The sequence below is a fragment of the Amblyomma mixtum genome, chromosome 2 (genome assembly GCF_055824585.1).
Source record: "Amblyomma mixtum isolate Tamu chromosome 2, ASM5582458v1, whole genome shotgun sequence".
NCBI classification, from domain to species: domain Eukaryota; kingdom Metazoa; phylum Arthropoda; class Arachnida; order Ixodida; family Ixodidae; genus Amblyomma; species Amblyomma mixtum.
This window is the reverse complement of record NC_143013.1, coordinates 63,774,589-63,792,481: the sequence shown is the minus strand read 5'-3', so window position 1 is coordinate 63,792,481 and position 17,893 is coordinate 63,774,589. Positions and strand designations below refer to the sequence as shown.

General features: G+C 44.6%; 2 protein-coding genes across 4 annotated transcripts in view; one reads left to right on the top strand and one right to left on the bottom strand.

The window, feature by feature from the left end:
- Window positions 1–17,893, top strand: part of LOC149359539 (nucleoredoxin-like protein 2) — a 209,839-nt gene that overhangs the window by 9,789 nt on the left and 182,157 nt on the right. The gene's annotated exons all lie outside the window — the stretch shown is intronic.
- LOC149359547 (uncharacterized) lies at window positions 1,758–17,667 on the bottom strand. Its single transcript, XM_089567700.1, has 7 exons — window positions 17,258–17,667; window positions 13,369–13,568; window positions 10,503–10,579; window positions 4,931–5,018; window positions 4,048–4,212; window positions 3,159–3,266; window positions 1,758–1,907 (listed from the first exon to the last, which is right to left on the bottom strand). Exons 1-7 carry the CDS (start codon window positions 17,328–17,330, stop codon window positions 1,758–1,760), a joined length of 861 nt encoding a protein of 286 aa, XP_089423826.1. The 5' UTR covers window positions 17,331–17,667.

Sequence of the window (17,893 nt, the reverse complement as noted above, 5' to 3'; positions counted from 1 at the left end):
GGCAAGAGCCATGTCCCGCCAGCCTACACATTTGTAGAATTTCCATGTAACTATTTCGATTTGCAGACGTATGCCCAATAACGCTCCATGCTCGAAACAAAAGCGAAGCAAGAGAAAGGAAACGCAATACGGATACTGAGAAGGCGTCCTCCGGCGCAAGACAGGCTTTGTGTCGACGCCGGTCCGAAGAAAGAGGCAAGAACGCTCTTCGTAACGCAGTGCCATTGATCCCGTGATCCCGAACGGGACAGTTGTAAGCAGAAACGCTCCATGCTCGAAACAAAAGCGAAGCAAGAGAAAGGAAACGCACACTCCGGTGCGTCACAGGAGACTGGTCATGGCCGCAGTCCCTAGCCGGAGGGGACAATACTGCTAGACGTCAAACCAGCGTAAGATCACAAAAGGCAGCAGTCGCATGGGATTAAAGTATAGAAAGATATAATGGTTATGGCAGTCTAGCATCTTCTCTGTCGCTCATGTTTACGGATAACGCTCGCTGCCGATTTGTTGAGAATAATAATGCGTGACACAGACGGGGCCCAGATTGCGCTAACAGGGCTCTGTTTGTCAGGGTTTGGCGTTCAGCTAGGGAGCCTGTGATCGTGATGTCTAAATGCAGCCCGTGCGGTCGCATTTCAATGAAGGTGAAGCGTAAATACCTTGTGTTATGTAATGATAGCGCGCGCTAAAACACAGACACAAAATTATTTGATTGCTTCATTTCGGTGTTCCTGAGTGCCCATTTTGGTACGTAAAACTACAGCTAGCGTTCGATGCTTTGCTTTTCCATGCCATGTCACGCCGCGCCATGGCATCCAAGCAATGCTATTAATGCTATGCAATACCACACCACACACCATACCATATCATACCGTACCACACCACCATACCACACCATACCGTGCCATACGATACCATACCATACCATAACATTCCATACCATACCATACCATACCATACCATACCATACCATACCATACCATACCATACCATACCATACCATACCATACCATACCATACCATTCCATTCCATACCATACCATTGCTTCCACGCTGAACAAGTGATTAAAGAAGGGAAATCAAATCCAAAACATGCTTGCATCAAGCCACTGCCAGTCGTGCGTCCAGGGGAGATTTCTCTCATATACTCAGACGCCTCAATTTTTCAGGCCTCCTATTTACAGCATTTATATTTCTATTCGCGCTTCACTGGTTTAGTTCGGTGCTCTTTAAGTCATTAAAAATATTTTGGTGCATATTTCTAAACTTCTACCTTTTTCACTGGGAAGAAACCAGCGCAACGCTTGAGTCAAATGGATTCCGGATAAATATTTCGTGTGGAACCAGAAGCAGCCGAACACCATCGTTGTAACTTGCCGTTCTTTTCTTCTTTTTATTATTCGAAGTCTGGGCATGGTCATAATATGACCACTTAGAGAGAAGTGTTCACTTACTGAAATTACTAAGACAGTTAAACCGAGGACAGAAAAAATAATGAAAAGAAAGATCCCCCATTACGTCCTGGCGCAAAATTCATGCACAGCAATATGCGCGGTCCCTCGTTATTTGTCGCAGATCGGACAAATAATAAATATAATAACTTCTGCTGAGCACCTTCGTACAAAAATGTATTTCTAGTAGCCAGCACATGTTTCGCCAAACTCAGTGGCTCATAATTAGTTCAGCAATAAAAGCACGAAGACGGCCTAGCACGGCAGTGTAGGGTCTCGTGCTGTGGTCTTGGAAATGAGCAGTCCTCAATGACGACTGCCTGTGCTTCCCCACAGGACTCGGCGGGTGGCTCGCAGCAGCTTGAAGTTCTTGTTGTCGCACCTACAGTCGTGGTAGTCGTAGTAAATGTCATCCAGAAGCACGCACGGCTTGGTTAGCTTAGTGACCATCTTTACCTACGGATGGCGCATTGGAAAGGGAATCAGAAACGCGTGGTAAGTGTGTATTAAAAAAAAACAGATAATGGCGCAGCAGAAACCGTATCAGGATTAATGTGTGCAGATAACAAACTGATTCTCTTTTAGCCCGAGGGGGACGCACAAGGAATTGAGAGACGTGAACAAAAGAGCGGTTGCAGTTGGCTAACGAAAATTTAAGGAAATGAAAAGGAGTAGGCATAGATACACATGGTCGAGTGAAAGGGTAGAGTTAATGTTAAAGTTCCTTGCTAAGGAACCCTAAGAACGTTGAGCAATAGCTTGCAAGCCTATCGGTCAGGCCATTCAGGGAGTTTGCAGTGGTAGCTGGTGCACATTCACGCGCATATGAGCCTGCTTCAACTCTCGATTCTCGGCACATTTTGAAAGGTGAAGCGCGCAGCGGCTTCTTGAAAGTAGCAATCCAAAAACGACCACCGCGCGCATGACAGCAACCGAAAAATCTGATATACTCAAGAGAAAGTGAATAACGTTTATAGCAGAACTGTAAGAAGATTGACGTGTCCGTTTCAGCAGTAATCTGTTCTGGACGGGGTTAGGGACCGAAATCTTGAGCTCCCCCCTCTACGAGCAGCCCTTAGGAGGCGGAAGCGTGCTGTTGGTGTAGCGCATAGGTTTCATTGAGTACTCTGAAAAGGAAGCTTTGCGCTGTGGCATTGTCGCATCCCATGAGGTCTGAAGCAGGAAACAGACGCGAATTTTGATAATTTCGAACCACTATGTGAAACCATGGATGCCAGTGCTAGTACCCCGACCATAGAGCTTTAGGCATTTCGAGGAGTACACTACGTCCTTCAGCTTTTGAGGCTACTGAGGGAACACAGCGAACTTTAGTGTCCCTCAAAGCAACTCCAGAGTGGCACCTTCGGCCAAAGACCGTTCTTGAATTGATTAGCTCGAAGAGGTTAATCAACATGCAAAGCTTGAAACAAGGCGACTGTAAATGTTCCCCCCCCCCTTCCCCTCGGCGCAGCGCCCACTCATGTTCCTCGCCAACAAGGCCATTAGGTTGTATGAGAGTTATTGGTAGTTCACTGCTAATTGATTTCTTCGTTGCAGTAGGCGATTTAAAGGTAGAGGCCCCCACAGGAGTGGAAGTGCGTTTGGAGGTTCTACTCGGATGATCAGGAAATACAAGACTGGTACTTACCATTACAGATATAACGACGTACTCATAGACGAGGTAACCATATTGTTTTGTGGGCTTACCTTTTCCCCAAACTCTTTCTCCTTTTCGAAGACGACGATGCTGGAAGTGGAAGATCTTACAAAATATGACTCGTCGTCATCAGCCTTTTCAGCCTTTTCACGTTCGAACTGAAATAAAAAAAAAAACATGCACATGAGAGAACGAGTACGTGACTGACAGAGAAACAACAAAACTAACATATTTGTGCTCCCATATACCGAACACTACAGCACGCCGGCTGCACATGGATCCAAATGAAAGTTTTCCTGGACGGATGCACTGTAAGTTAGGTATGTCCTTAATAAGCTAAACCTTCTGTAATCCCAATAAAAGTTCATTCACTGAAAAAGAATATTAAGTAGTTTGTACGCTCTTAATTTCATCCAGACGTGCATCTCTTATAGAAATTGCAAACACGCGCAGGGCATGAATTTAAAAACATCTTTTTTATAGCGGTATTTTTCTGCCTGAAGAATGGATACTAAAACTCTATAACCTATGCATATAAAGGGAAATAAATAGGGCAGGGAGGACACAAGAAAACAGGCTATATAAAATCGTTTTCCCGACAACAGTTCTGCATAGGCTTCAGTTTTAAATGAAGAATAACAGTGAAATGTTTTTTTTTTAGTGTTTAAGACCCTCTGTTTTGGTTCGAAATGCGACACATCACAACATTCGTGAACAGTACGTGCCTTCGGTGTTGTTGCAGTTGATTTTAAGGTCGTTTAAGTGGGGCTGCACGGCTACGTAAGCAGATAGCCAGTTAGTGTCTAGCCTGACGATAGATAGCAAACTTGTTCATTCCTTGGAACAATGTTACGAACTAACTACTACGTATGACGAACATTTACTCGGGATGCGTTTTTCTTTAGTCTGAGAGCTGGGCGTGTGCATACGGCTGCATACCTCGCAATACCCGAGCTTCGCGATTCCCACTGCGAGGTCCCCGAAGTACTCGGAAGCCTTGAACGAGACCGCAGCCAGACTGAAGGCGATGCAGTGCCATGCGCTCACGGCTGCCTGGGAGCCGCTGCCTCCGAGCGCCGCCGTGTATTCTTCCACGGTCTTCTCCTGCAGGAGATGTCGCCTGGGCTTTATGTTGCCTTTCTATTTTATTTATAGAGCATTACAGTTTTCACGGCAAAAGTACAACGATGTCGGAAATGAAATTGGGAGATCGGTCGGGAAGTCACGTGACCTTCTGACGTCATCACAACCGGCCCACTGGGTGGTGAGCGACCTAGATAGCGAATAGAAACGAATAATAAAAAAGTGAGATATACAAATGTCGGCACCGTCGCAGAAAAGAGGATATCAGTTATTGCTGAGCAAGGGACCGCGCCATAAAAACTTGGACAAAAAGATGTCAAGGCCACGCGCTAGTGTGTATTGCGCAGTCCCTTATTTAACGGTGTACAACCGACTTGCCCAACAACGTCCATTCTTGACCTGATACTACAGCTAGCGTTCCGAAAACGTGGCGGTTGATAAAGAGACATTTCAAAAACACACACAAAATTTCCAACACAAGCGGCGACAAGTGTGAAATATAATGCTAACGCAATCCACTCTTCAGGTGTCTTAAGGATCCGTATAGTTTTTGAAGGTGAAGCATACGACAGCCTACTGGACTCCATAAATGAGCAACTCCCAAATGTCACTCAGAAAAGATCTATAACGTTTATGTGAACATGACACATGTAAAGGGCGAACAAATATTTACACACACTCGATTATGTACAAGGATTTCCAGGAATTTCACTACTATAAAAAAAGCACACAAACTTACAATTTTTGTCTTGGGCTGAATGGCAGAAGCGGTATAAGGGCCTTGCGAAAGCGACGCGTAGACACGGAGTGAAGCAATGTGCACCAGGCTGTTGAGACAAACGATACAAAACAACTCATTTGAAAGTGCCGCTTTTTTTTAAGCCGAGAAACAGCGGAACAGTATATTGTATCGGGGCTTTGTCTTGACATTTTTTTTATTTTTAAATAGAAAAATCTGGGAGTGGTGCTCTAAGTTTTTCGAAGAAGCATGCAGCGCACTCAGTTAGGACCCTAGGTTGTTTTAATCGAGAGTGTCTTAATTTTCATCTTTTACACACCACTCATTTTTGGACAAAGCCACATGAAAAGAAGTGGCGTTAGAAGTAATACCTGCAAAGATTCTGAGCCTGCATACGTAAAACAAACCAAGATCCTAACGGTTTGAGGGGTTAAAGTTGCCGTGAATGCTGTTTCGAATAATATTGACTCATGTACTCATAATCCACATCGATTTGGCTGCATAGCATCGCAAGCAAGAGAGCTGCTTGTGAGTTCGAGCTCAAATCCCAACTCCAAACATAAAAGTGTTTTCGAAATGCCCTTAATATCACTTCACCACTAAAGAATACTAATTAAAAAATTTGCCGTCTTTCACTCCAACAAGAACAGCCCGAACAGTTCCACCGACACTGAAGGAAGAAGATGGTACTATACATGCTGCTGGCACAGCGGGTGTCTGATGACGAGGCAGCATTTGCTCTAGCCTTTTAGTTCCTAAGCGCTACAGAAAACGTGCGTGCTGTCCCCATTTGGAAACTTCAACAGAAGGAGCGCACAAACCAGTGTTCTCCTTTCCCTTCTATACGTCCACGATCAGGTGCTTCAACTCAGAGGCAAAGCCCAAAGTTTGCAGAAAGTGTCGTGCAAGTTGATGGTGTTGCCTCGCCAGAACCGCACTGAAAGTAGGAAAAGATCGATGGCTATGGGTTTTTGCGCCTTCATAGATCTGGCCTTATTTTGGCCCTTTGGTCATATTCCTGGCAATGCTAAAAAGTATGCGATAAGAAATATCAGAGGGTGCTTAAATCTGCTCGTCGCCATTTCTTCACCCATTATTTACCTTCAGTGTAAAGAATAACTCTCGTAAGTTCTGGGAGACAATTAACCCTTAGAGTCATCCTGATATAACTCTAACGAATGCCGAGGGAGGCAGCGTTCCTGTGGCTGAATGCCCACAAGCTCTTAACGACGCATTCACATCAGTCTTTACCCCAGAACAGGTTTATTCAGCCCCTGCCACTACGAATAATTCTGATACCTCGATGTCCGAAATAGTTATTAGTGAAATGGTAATCCTATCTTTACTAAAAAAACTTAAAACGACATCAGGGTCTGATAAGCTTGGTTTTAATAACAAAATTCACAAAAATAAAAAAATTAAAAATTCATCGGAAGGTATCTATCGCATCTTGTCCGCTATTTTTTCGTGGTCTATTTCATCTGGTTTGGTTCCACGTGACTGGCGCTTAGCTAACGATGTGTCCATTTTCAAGTCGGGTGATTGTTCTTTAGCACTTAATTATCGACCAATTTCATACACTAGCGCGATTTGTAAACTCATTGAACACGTGATTAATTCGCATTTATTTAACTTTTTAGAACAGCATATCATCTCAAAATACCCACAAGGCTTCCGTAAAGGGTACTCGTGCGAAATGGAACTTGCTGGTTTCTTCCAAGGTCTTCATTTATCTGTTGATGCTGGTATTCAAGTTGACTCCATATTTTTTTATTTTTCCAAAGCGTTTGACAGGGTTTCTCACAACCGGTTATTAACTAAGTTAGCACTTCTTAATATTCACCTTCTTGTTATTGCATGGGTTAAAGATTTTCTCTGTTCCAGGTTTCAGTTTACCACCGTCAATAACCATTATTCGTCTCTCAGCCAAGTTCATTCCGGTGTTCCACAAGGAAGGGTGCTTGGCCCCTTGCTTTTCTTGATATTTATTAAGGATTTACCTAACTAAACTTCTTCCCGAATCAGACTTTTCGCTTTCGATTGTGTGATTTATCGCAAAATTTATACTAACGAAGACCGCCTAGCCCTTAAATCCGACCTCGACATATTAATAGCATAGTGCTCTTCGTGGCTTATGCAACTTAATCTTTCTAATATAAAATTTATGTATTTTACTAAGCGAATGTCTAAATTTCAAACAGCGTATTTTTTAAATAATACCCCAATTGAGTTGGTAACCACATATAAATACCTCGGTCTTCACGTTCTTCCAGATCTAACATGGAACCACCACATTAACCTTATTCTTGCTTTCGTTAATCGGTCTTTAGGTCTCTTAAAAGATAACTTAAAGCATGCTCCCACCCACCTCCGATTACGCGCTTACACCACTCTTATTCCACCCAAAATTGAATATGCTTCGGCTATTTGGGACCCTCATCAAGCTTACTTATAACATCGAATCTTTGCAGAATCGCGCAGTTCGTTTTATCTTCTCTGACTATTCGGGTCATAAAAGCATCACAGCCTTGAAGAAATGCGCTGATCTTCAGGATCTATGACTCCGTCGTAAAGTTGAACGTTTATCACTTTTTCATAAACTGTATCATCACTGAACGCTTCATAACGACTTTTATTTGCCTTCTTCCATTTTTGATCGCCGCGACCATCCATTTAAAGTTAAGCGCTTGTCATGTCTAACATCTAACTATGCACATTCATTCATACCACGCACTATAACTGTCTGGAACACTGCCTTCACATGTTGCTACGGTCAGTGATGCGGATAAATTTTATTACTTATTGGCTGCCACTATCTCTGCTTAAATTTTTTGGGTACATTGTTAACTTACTAGTGAATTAGGTTTCTGTCTTGTATTTCTGTTATTCGTGATTCTCATTTTATTTTCATGCCGTTGTTTGTGAGACATTGTATAACTTGTATTAACGTTACTGTCTGCTGCTCTGTTTATGTTTTTGTTTTTCCCCTTTACGCTTCAATGTTCAATTTTGCGTTTTGCATTTTCTTTCAAAGACTCATGTGCTTTTATCTGCTTTTTTGTAGTTTCTTGAAGTTGTCATTTATTTGTTTACTTTTGATTACATACATATACCCACCCCCTTTCTATGTAATACCCTCGAACTAAGGGCCCTTAGGGGTATTTTGTATAAATAAAATAAATAAAAATAAATTTGGCCAGGGCCCATTCTTCTTGAACATAAAAATGCTACGTTGGCCTGGGAAAGAACTTAAGAGAGCGATCAGTTGCTTTTGTGCACCGTTTAGTAACACAGGCAAGCATCACTACATTGTGTAGCAATATCGTCGCCCTCGCCATGATCGTTATTCCCCTGTCCAGATCCGCTCGGTAACTGGGCGGATGATGCATAGTATTAAGGTCTCGTCACTAACGTAACGCTTTACTGCGACACTCATATCGTGTGGGAATGCGTCGTCGCCCACAGTCACAAGAAGGCTGAATCATTGCGCCTAAGGTAATTCTTCAGCCGAATTCTCATTTATTGTACCTAAGAGTCGTCCTTGAGATGCTACAGGGCGGACTAAGTTCCCAACCTCGCTGTGCCTGAGGGGCTTTTGTAAAAATAAATTAATTATTGTTGACAATAGCTTTATTCAGAAGCAGTAGGCATATGACTCGTGCACTTTTGACTAGAATTATGTCTTCCAAAAACAGCAGCATAGGACATTATTCCTGCTAGTAATTTGATAGCAGGTGCCATCCATTACGTCGTGGATCCACTCTCGCTCTCACAGCTCGCACCAAGCACCAAGAGCTGTTTACTCCCCACGTCTACGACATAAAACACACGGAATCAACGGAGGGTTTAAGGTGAATAGGATGTAAAGAACCTTTGCATCGAAGGTGTTAAATTTGCTCTTTTAATGTTCAAACGTCAGTACCTATCTTTAATACAGCGCCCTGAATAAACACCGGCAGATGTTTGCAGAATTGGAAAAGTAAAAAAAAAAATGGTTTGGTTTATGGGGTTTCACGTCCCAAAGCAACTAAGGCTATGAGAGACGCCGTAGTGGAGGGCTCCGGAAATTTCGACCACCTGGGGTTCTTTAACGTGCACTGACATCGCACAGTACACGGGCCTCGAATTTCTCCTCCAAAGAAATTCAGCCGCCGCGGCCGGGATCGAACCCGCGTCTTTCGGGCCAGCAGCCGAGCACCATAGCCACTGAGCCACCGCGGCGACTACATGACTTTCGTTACTTTAAGATACAAGTGTGTTAACGAACAACTAAAAATGTATTTTAATTCGGCGACTTTAAAGAGGTCGCGTGAAACTTCCAGGCAAAAAATGCGAAGTATTAGTTTGCTAGAGTTTGAAATGACGACGTAATCGCGGAATGAAGCCTTGTACGCATCAAGGCTTCTCCGCAGTACACAGCTCCGGGACGAGTCCAGAGTGATGACGTCATGTACGGGGGAACTACGTTGAGAAGGATGAAACAATTGCTAGAGGAGGAAAAAGAAACTCGACTGAAGGTAGAGAAAATGAAGCTTTGTTTGGTAGCGTAGGACAACGCTTGGCAGCATGTACGCGAAGGCAGCAGGAACTTTAAATTTCGGCGAATTGCCGTCATTGTGAATTTTTCCACACTTTAAAACGAAACGAGGACAAGCCTGAACATTGTCGCTATTTTAATCGGCGATTACGTCGCAATCTTGAGTGCTCGCGCAAAACTTCTGGGCATGCTTCACCTAGCAGCTTCATAATTCGATTCCTTAAATCATTTCGAATTAAAAAAAAAACAAAAACATTTGAGCTTCCCTTAAACAAGACATATAGGTTTCTTCAAGACTCATAGCGAAGGTTCTATCCTTTATGGAATATTTTGTTTTGGTCAAAATAAATGAGAAACCGGGAACTGAAGTTGGGATTACAGTGACGCTTCGAACTAAACAATACATGCCTGTGGCACTTCTGACGATAATTCGGATTTTGAGCCTATGCAATTTGATTACAAGGTTTGAAAGTAGGCGTTTGTCAAAAATATAAAGGCAGTTCTTATACAAAGAAGCTTTCTCGTTGCATAGTACGTGCTGGCCAATACACGGAAAAGGACGTGTTCTTCGAATGCAACTTGTGCGTTCTGAAAGCAAAGCGGCAGCAAAAGGAGCTGACTTTCACCGGAAAAACTCGTTAACTGCATAAAAATCATGTTGTTATTTTAAACCCAATGGTAAAAGGCCATGCAGGATTGCACCAGCGTGCAAAAAATTTAAAATATAAAATTTTTTGTGCAGATGCTGAAATTTATTTAAGCTAAGCCTAAGAAAAGCAAGTGTCGGTAACTTCTTCAACACTTCTCTGAGCTCTCGTTTTTGCTCCCATAGATTCCTTCTATTGAGTAGAAATGTTAGGAATAAGTATAGTTGTCTTGGACTATGCCAACCAGTTGATGAAAAAGAAAATATATGAGACCATTTTCTAAGAGACCATTATAAGCACTGCCTCTCCATCCACATGTCGAAAACCTCTCATGAACCTTATGCTGAAGTTGATCGGAGGTCAGTAGAAATTAAACGAATTTTCTTACCTTAACTCGACTTTGTTGGGCTTGTCGAACACCACATGAATAAGGTAACCATTTTTATCTGCAAGTTGCCGAATTTCCTGCGAAAAAAAGTGAATTTATTGTTCGCGGCTTCCGAAATGACTCGTAGAAGCTCATACCTTAGGGAGCCCATATCCCATGTCATAAAGTTGCAGCGCAGTTGCTGTTGTTAAGGATGAAAACCGAATTGCAGATTATTCGGTTAAGGTAGCAAGGTAGTTTTAACGCTAGGCTTGTTGGTTCAGAGCGTTATAGTGGTCCTATGCGGCGGAACGGGACGAGACTGCGAGAGAAGATACCAGGACAGCTGTGTGCTGTTGTCTTCTCTCTGTGCCATTCCGTTGTACTGCAAGAGATTCCTTCATTAAGTAAGGAACATATATAGGCTGTAAGTGACGCTGTATTGGAAGGAAGTCTATGGATCAATTTAGACTTCCTGGGGTTCTTTAACGTGCCCTCACATCTTACAGAACCCAGTAGTTATTATTGGATCCCACTGCGATCAAAACGCGCCTGCCAGTGCCAGGATTCAGTCACGCAACCTTGGAATCAGCAGTCGAAAGCCGAAGCCATTGAATCATCGGGGCAGACTTAACCATGATATTTAAGGTTACTAACTGCACAAACAACTTAAAGCGAATTAAGTGATGACCGATCTCTATCCCTTAATTTTATTCACAAGGTTATGCGATATATAGGAAGTTTTCAGATACGGCACACCCCTTGGGTGCATCTTACAATGCTAATTCTAACACTACCGCGCACGCGAAAATATTGTGCATTTTTATTGAAAGACGATACTACGCGCAACATTTCAGATGCTAGCATTAAAGAGAGATTCGTGAAAACGTTTTTTATGTGTCCTGCTCCTTGATACTTCACGATATGAACGGTGATATTTCATCTTCACTTAGTTTTAAGAATAACAAACAGCGCATGGAGACGCTTCGAAGGCTGACGCTTTTACCAGGGGGGTTGCAGGTCCTGCGTATTGGAAATCAGCAAGCGGTGCTAAAACTTTAGAAACGATCGCGGATGAGTGTACCTAAATTTTTATCCAGAACGCAGAAATAAGATGTGCCCAGAAACTATTATACCAAATACGTGCACAATACAATTGCCACATCTTACAGCCAAACACGCAGCTACGAGAGGGCTGTTAGCAATATTTGGCTTATGTATGGCCACATATTATCAGCAGGTGACCGTATCGCTGCCACTGATGGTACTGCAGTCGCGGGTGATATCGGCCAGCGTTTCGTATTTGTAAGTAGGCAAGCTGGTCCCTAACACCACGCACCTTGCGCTACTTCAACCGTTGAACTGCGCAACGAATCACCAGTAACCACTGCCCATAGCCTCTTAAAAGACGACCAAAGTGACACAACGTCCTCAACTATTCCAGACTGGCGCCTCACATTGATCTTTGGTTTCAAACCCTTGACACGCCCACAAAGTGCAGATGCTGGCGTCTACACATATTAAGGCGGAAGCCTTCAATGGATCATGCTCGCGGTGTCTGTCCGTGCGCTGGAATCGTGCCAACTATAGCCTCTCCTCCGCGCAGCGGCGCAACCTCCTCCCCTCCTTAGCAACCGGTGCACCGGTGGGGGGCGCAGCTGTGCATAGCAATCGTGACGTCACTCAGTAGCGGTAGAACGAGCGCGCGCGCGCGCGTCGGCGGTGGCAGCTGCACCGCCGTTCCTTCGCTAGACGTCTCTTTGCAGTCGAGTGAGTGAGACGCATGGCTCCGAAGTGGCCCAGTGATTACATGCCAAACGGTTCGGGGAAGCGGCAGTGGGCTGACCACAAGGCTTTCGCCAAGCACACTTTGGAATTTCCAATGTGTCTTTGGTAATTTTTTTAGAACAATTTCTCATAGTGAAAACAGTGTACGTCCTCGTCTAAACTTTTAAAATTGTCTAATGATTGTAGCTCCAAATCTGAACAACTCAGACGAGCATTATTCCGAAGCCACTGTAAAGCCGAAGCCAAAAGAGTGAATATAACTTGACTAGAAACTTCCTGAAGAAGGCTAAAATTCTCCCCGTAAAGTGCCAGTAGAAAACGAAAAGTTCCTCTGATCACCATCCCAACCAAGAATCAAACCAACGCTATTGCAAATAAACAAAATTAGTTTTATGCCACCCCAGGTCATCCGGTCATTGCCATAGTGAATTCCTAGTGGCTTAACTGGCGCTGTGATCCTCTTTTATCTGTTGTCGGCGCGTTTGCAAATGGCCCCGGTGGCCGTAGTAGTACAGCACCGCTCCCTTTGCCATGGAACCGGGTAAGTCACGAAGTGGCACCGTTTGCATATTTTGTCAGATATAGCTTTCTCTAGAAGGCCAAGAAAATCAGAAGGCGGCCATGGCTGCACAGCGTGTTTCTAAAGCCAAAGAAGGGCGGTTGGGTGCTACGACCCGCCAAGAAAAAAAAGTAGAAAAGGAGGCAAAGCGCACTGCGGAGTGCAAAAAAAAAAAAGGGTTAACTTGCTGGCGCGTAAAGGTCCAAAAGCGGGCAGGGACGCTCAGCACGCTATGAACTGGATTAGAAACGGCCGATGGCAGCCGATTTTTCAAGGAGAGAAAATAGCCATGAGGACACAACACGCTTTAGAGCTGGAATAACAAAAATTATCGAGGAGATGGCACAACGAGCAGCCAAGATTGCAGGTACTATTATCTATGCCCTGTCCTAAAATTTGCTGCAGCCGTTCTTGCGCTGCATTTCATGCTTTGTCCTAGTCTCGAGGAAACAATACACGGAAGCGTTTTCTTAAAGCTCAATCAAGGTCTGCAACGTTCTCAGTTTAACGCAACTGGAGTAAATGCGGTAATTTGCTCACCGACAGAACGTTCAGCCAGTTATTTTCGCCTTGCGTGTAGCGGACATCGATGCCGTGGAAGACAGTGTCACGGGCTGAGGCGAAGGCTTTGTCGAGCTCATCCGCGGTCAATGACGAGATGTCGTCGTATCTGAACGAGAGGAGTTTTTTTACTCCGCCACTCTTTGTCATTGCCTTGAACTGCTCGAAACGCTGGTTAGCTGCAAACCAAGAGCGAAAACAGTGAGAAGAGGGATGGCGAAACGAATATCATTGACACGTCAATGGCATACAGAAACTTACGTCGTTCCGAACCTTTCAGCACTTAAAATAGGTGGATTAAATTGCGAGAAGTTTCTTTTTCGTTTCATTGGCACAAATCCTGATCTGTGTAGGGTGATAGTGATCTTTACGATAACACTATGCTCAAATTCTCATATGGTACGTGCGACAATTATATTGGACCAATAGCTGTAATATGACACGAAATACACGGGTTCGATCTCGGCCGCGGCTGTGGTGTGCAGATGGAGTATAAATGTTAGATATCCGTGTACAGTGCGGTGCCATTGCAGGTTAAAGAAGCCCATGTAGTCGAAACTATCGAGACTCCTCAACTACAGCGTCGTCCCTCATAGCCTGTCGCTTTCAGAACGTATTTTTCAGACTTTTCCTGTGTGATCGAATGTTTTCAGTGGTGAACATGCAATTTATAATACAGCGAAATATGCGCCCCAGTTTTTTTTTATATTAGCTGTAAGACCGTGGGACATAATATGATCGGAACGTCATGGCTGAACATCCGCGAAAGCCTATATATATATAATGCTCTAAACCGCTCTGCGAGTTCGTGCAGTATACACATAAAGAAACGCACCCTAACCCCTTCTCTCCAACAGGAGGTCTAACGAGCGGTCTTCGCACTACAGCCTTCCAAAGTTTTCCTCCGCTGGGTCCCTGGGCATTCAGGGATTGACAGCAATGAGCTGGCCGATCAGCTCGCCCGCGACACACTTTTCCGGGCACCGTTGATCCCCTGGCCTAAGCCCTCGGAGGACGGTGGGAGATTCACTCTTCGCCGCACTATAAAAGAGGTATACCTCGAGCTCCACCTCGACAAACGCCTTTACCATCCCCCTCATCCATCACTCACGGTGCCGGAGGCTCGCATTCTTCAGCACATCCAGATGGATGCAGTCATCACCCCGTCCCGCCTCTTTCTCTATCGCTATCTGTCGGACCCTTCCTGTCCCAACTGCCCCTGTATCTATGCGGACCTGGCCCATTGCCTCTTCTATTGCCCGGCTGCTCAGCAGACGGGTTCCTACCCCCCACCATCTCTATCCATCACCACCTGGCTCGACTGGCTTGGCGCTGAAGGGGAGGAAGAACAGCGACTTCTGGTCGCCCAGGCGGTCGAAATGCTCGGCCTGTAAGTTATGGTCGAATAAACGTCTTTTACTACTATTCGAATATTTTGAATGGCAGTGTAATTTATCCAGAGGTCGTATTCCGTATGGTGGTCATTTTAAAATGGCCATTTCACGTCCGTCTGGCCCTCTGTCATTGTCCACTCAGATATGCCCCGCGGCTTTCAAGCGTCTGTGTAAAGCGACCTGGCCATTGGTTGGTTGGCGACCGGCCCTACCATTGACTACCATTGACTGCGATATGCAGCCACTGGTGAGGTGCACCGCAGCGCTTTGTAAAAAACACGCAAACGGACATGCTCACCGGCTGGCATTTTTCAAATCGCCACGAAAAATGTGTGTTCTGAAGCCGCAAATACCCTCCAAAAAGCACTCTATACGCTGGGGGCTTACACTAATCCCGCAATTTTATAGCTAGCGTAGTCGTACATGTGCCACGTACGCTGCATTTCCCCACTAAAACAGTTGTTGAAATAGACAGCCTGGAAAGCATTGCCTGAAAAGCAATTCTAAAATTTTGAGATCACTGCGGCGACCCGCAGTGGAGCAATGCGAAAGCTAAACGCCCACATATTATATCGAAGTCTGTTGCTGTTCTGACGTCCGTGCACTATATCGACGTCCATGGCTATTTTAACGCCTAAGTTTAATTTTTCGCGTTTTTTCGTCTTCAATCAATTTGTTAACTATACCTCATCAACCATACTTTTCCCATGCCAACATTTTATCACACATTATCTACCACAATCACACTTTCAAACAGTTTATCTTCAGAGAAGGACGTAATCATGCGGACAAAATTGCGAACACTTCTGCTGACGCGACAGAGCCATATAATGCTCTCGCATTAATGTCATGGCAAGCGCTATGAGGAGAACCGCTTATTTTTGGAGACGGCGCCGCATACGATACGGTACCCCTGGGCAGCCTGCGGCATCCGCCAACACCACTTTTGTGTGTTCACGTGCCATGCCGTATGCTACAGTGCGCACTTCATTTATCGTGCTGTTTGAGGGCAGTCCTCAATGCAAACCTTGCTATCATGTGAAAGCGATTATTTCCGAGGCAATGTAGCGGGCACGGCCGGAATGTCAGACTACATGAGTAGCCTGTGTGGTTCAGGGAAACTCCCAGCGGATAGAGCGCCATTTAGGGTATGTACGGCTTCACAACAAAACATTTTCAAGATATTCTAAATGATGTAGCTTGTCACACTCTTCTACAAAACACACGCCAGCTGTTAGCGATCAGTCCATGGGTAGTCGGTGAAACGACAAAGATATTTCTGAAAGCTTTTCTTGCATGTGTTTCCATGGAGCGCGCTCCCACCCCGTAACCCCAGCAGGGAATCACCCTCATGCACGCGTAAAGCGGTCATTTAAAAATCACCTTCGAAATAGCTGGACCCGCGCATTGCGGTCTGTGAACGCGTTCAGCGCAACGCTACTAACACGCTGGTTCGAGCACTCGCGTTTCATGCAGCCTTTCTGGCGGCGTTTGGTGCGAAATCCGTCCCCTCACCGTGCTTCAAAAAAGGCCTTAAAGGTAGCATTTTTATGACAACTTCGTGGGGTGACCACTAGGGCATTTGTTACAGCCGGCGTCCTCACTTCCGCGGGCGGGGTTGTTGCGACCGTCGTCTGTTCTTCAATCTTTCCTCCCACATCTTTCAACTCCCTTATGTATGCACGAGGCAGCGATTTTGGCTAAGCACGAGCCGATGGGCAGGCCAGTGCACTTTCCGTTTCATCCTTCGAACTTAAGTCGCAGTAACACGTTTGGCAGGCCATTCTGGCTGACCCATGTGTATGTGTGCCTGATATCCCGGTTGGCTGTAAATATAGCAGTTTCTTCAAGCCAATGTCATCTTCGCGAATGCAATAGAAATGACGCTTCATACTGCCTAGACCTGTTATAGGACAAATTTGCGTGTTGTTTACGAGCTGACATCATAGGTGCAGAAATTTTTTCTTCCATCTGTTCCTATAGGCGCTAAGCCTACTTTTCCCCCCACCTCATCGGGATCCGCCCACCACGAACGCCCCGCTGTGTTTGCAAGCACGTTGTTGGTCTATATGAAACAGAAAAAACTTATTTGCTGCTGCGAAGTCTACTAGTGAAGGATCTGCAGTGTGTTTGTATCTGAAATCAGATATAAACGCGCTCCATCACTGTCAGCGCCATTTTTTTGAAACTTTTTTTACGAATGTCAAGGATGACGATCACAGCTTTTCGGGCATTTGCATCCATCTCTCAAAACACCTGCACCAATTATTAATAATTTTGGCTCTCGATACAAATGTGGACATTTCATATTAGTTGGCGCGTTTATGTGGAGCAGTTTATTTTTTTAACTTTACTAATAAAATGACTGCAGCTATGGCGCATACTAACGCTGATGCAAGCCTATCCTATCGATTGTCTTGCGCGCACCCGAGTAGACGTGCGTGATCTGGAGTCTGTATTTGGGCGGCCCTTACTTCCGGTATCTGGCGCTGCTGTTAGCTTCGCCTTGTCAACCGTGGCCGAGAGAAAGATGATGTACGAGCACATATGGACCGGGTAGTCGTAATCCTTGCTGCCGTCAAACGAGCACAGCAACGGGGGCTCCTCGTTGGTCGCTGTGGCAAGCACAAGAAATCGATGATTAATTTAGTGGCGATGGATTCAGTGAAGTAAGTGATAGATATAGAATATGAGCAGATGACCCGTACGTCTTCATTTCTATTGTTAGGTTAATATTGAAGAGATTAGGAGTTAGACTTACGTGTCCAGGTCAGGTTATTACCTACGAAAACAAAAGCTTTATGCTTGTACAGTCGGGATACATTTAAAGCGTAAGAAAGAAGGCTCGTCTTATTCGTTACTCAACAGTATTGCAAGCCCTGACAGTATAGTCCTACTTATGTCTATAAATTAAAGGCAGCCGAAGGTAATTGCGACGTTTACCGTTAATTGCGAGGCAACCTGTAATGAACCGATTTTACACAATATCACAGTAAAGAAAATGTGATAGGAGTCTACTTGCCATTAGGTCATAGTGACTCTTTTTCGGAAGTTTCTTGGCAAGTGTATATGCGTAGCGGAGAAGTAAAAATATACTTGACGTCAAACTA

Coding starts and splice junctions, on each gene's coding strand:
- LOC149359547 (XM_089567700.1), bottom strand. CDS start 17,330: ATGTGCTCGTACATCATCTTTCTCTCGGCCACGGTTGACAAGGCGAAG. Junction 10,580..13,368: donor ACTGGCTGAACGTTCTGTCG/GTGAGCAAATTA, acceptor TTTTTTTCGCAG/GAAATTCGGCAACTTGCAGA. Junction 1,908..3,158: donor AGAAAGAGTTTGGGGAAAAG/GTAAGCCCACAA, acceptor CGCCATCCGTAG/GTAAAGATGGTCACTAAGCT.